The following is a 1,885-nucleotide window of genomic DNA, read 5'->3' on the forward strand; positions in this document are numbered from 1 at the left end:
GAAAAAACAACCGCCTCTAAGAATTGAACGGTGGGGTTTACGACTTCAGTCATACAAAATGAACATTGTCTATAAGCCTGGAAAAGACAATCCATTGAAAGATGTTGGTAACGATAGAAACCTAGCAGAGGAATATGTGAATTTTATCGCCAAATGCTATGACATTAGATGAGGTAAAATCAGCATCGATAAGTGACAGTACAATAAGAAAGGCTATTGAGCTTACAGAAAATGGAAAATGGTACGAAATAAAGACACTAAGTGATCTAAAAATAAACAAAGAAGAATTATCTGCACTTAGAAGTGTGAAGGATGAACTGAGTGTACACTGTGGAACTGTACTATTGAGAAATGACAAGATCGTTATGCCTAAATCGTTAAGAGCGCAGGCTATCAAACTGGGCCACGAAGGGCATCAAGGGGTCGTGCGAACCAAGAGCTACATACGTTCAAAAAGTCTGGTTTCCTAATTTGAACGCTGATATCGAAACAGCAATAAAAGGTTGTTTGGCTTGCCAAGCAAATACAAAGGAACCGAGATCAAGAGAACCACTGAGAATGTCGGAAATGCCATCAGGCCCATGGATGAATTTAAGCGCGGACTTTTGTGGACCGTTACAAAATGGGGACTATTTATTATTTATCGTTGATGAATATTCACGTTATCCAATTGTGGAGATAGTCAAATCAGTATCGGCAAACGCTGTCATACCAGTGCTGGACAAAATAATAGCAATGTTCGGGGTACCAACAGTGATCAAAGCGGATAATGGCAGTCCATTTAACAGTAATGCATTTTCAGATTATGCAAAATACTGTGGATTTATTCACCGAAAAATCACACCTAGGTGGCCGCGGGCAAATGCTCAAGCAGAGTCTTTTAATAAACCCCTAATGAAATGCATCAAATCTTCACATGTAGAAGGAAAGAACTGGAAACAGGAGTTATTCCGTTTCTTACGCCAATACAGAGTGACGCCACATACGTCAACTGGTTTTACGCCGTTCCGTTTATTGTTTCAGCGGGAACCATCAACGCGATTACCAGATATCGCAAAACCAGAACAAGATGTTAGATTAGACAAACTCGCAAGGCGTAATGACGAGAAATCAAAATCCCACTCGACATCAGCATTGGTGACAAAGTGCTACTGCGAAATGAGACACCGTCTAAGTGCTCTACGCAGTTCAAACCAATGCCATATACGGTTACGGAAACAAAAGGACCTATGATCAGTGTAAAATGTGATTCAGGACATCGAGTGACACGTAATTCGTCTTTTATGAAAAAGGTTGAACCATCATTGGACGCCTCCAACATAAATAGGAATAACAATGACGATGATCTTGGGGATGATCTGATCGATAATGATGGTGGTCAAAATACGACAGAGGTTCACACCCGACCAACTAGGAAACGACGACCTCCGTCTTATTTAAGCGACTATGTGCGGAGTGTTGATAATAAGGTTTCATAGTGATATGGGCATAATAAACCCAGTGAAACCTGAAGATCGATGATATTTGATCTTTCGTGTGAGTTGTAAACATACATGAGTACAAAATTATCTTATATTGTTTTATTATAGTTAATATTGATAAGGCGTTTTAAATGAGTTTTGACATATGAACATTTGATAAATTCTAAAACATTCAGTATATATAAATTTCTCACAGTGAATATCTGCCAAAGACATACTTTAAAGTAAAGAAAAGAATGTGGACAAATAATGGACAATTTAGATGACAGACGATTTTCTTATATAACATTATTCTTTAAAAAAAATATGAATAAGATTGTGTACGTATGTGTAAATGTTTGGTATTGCTATGTAGTAGAAACGTATTATCTAGTAGTAGTAAATATAACCTTCGAACTGACCTC

General features: G+C 37.8%; 1 protein-coding gene across 1 annotated transcript; it reads left to right on the forward strand.

Annotated features, from left to right (window-relative positions):
- The first annotated feature begins 558 nt into the window (after nucleotides 1-558).
- LOC128230720 (uncharacterized protein K02A2.6-like) lies at nucleotides 559-1,233 on the forward strand. Its single transcript, XM_052943167.1, has one exon. It carries the CDS (start codon nucleotides 559-561, stop codon nucleotides 1,231-1,233), a length of 675 nt encoding a protein of 224 aa, XP_052799127.1.
- Nucleotides 1,234-1,885: the final 652 nt, after the last annotated feature.

This window comes from Mya arenaria, chromosome 4 (assembly GCF_026914265.1).
Source record: "Mya arenaria isolate MELC-2E11 chromosome 4, ASM2691426v1".
In the NCBI taxonomy this organism is placed as follows: domain Eukaryota; kingdom Metazoa; phylum Mollusca; class Bivalvia; order Myida; family Myidae; genus Mya; species Mya arenaria.

Excerpts from the sequence above, each read along its gene's own strand:
- LOC128230720 (XM_052943167.1), top strand. The coding sequence starts at position 559 with ATGTCGGAAATGCCATCAGGCCCATGGATGAATTTAAGCGCGGACTTT.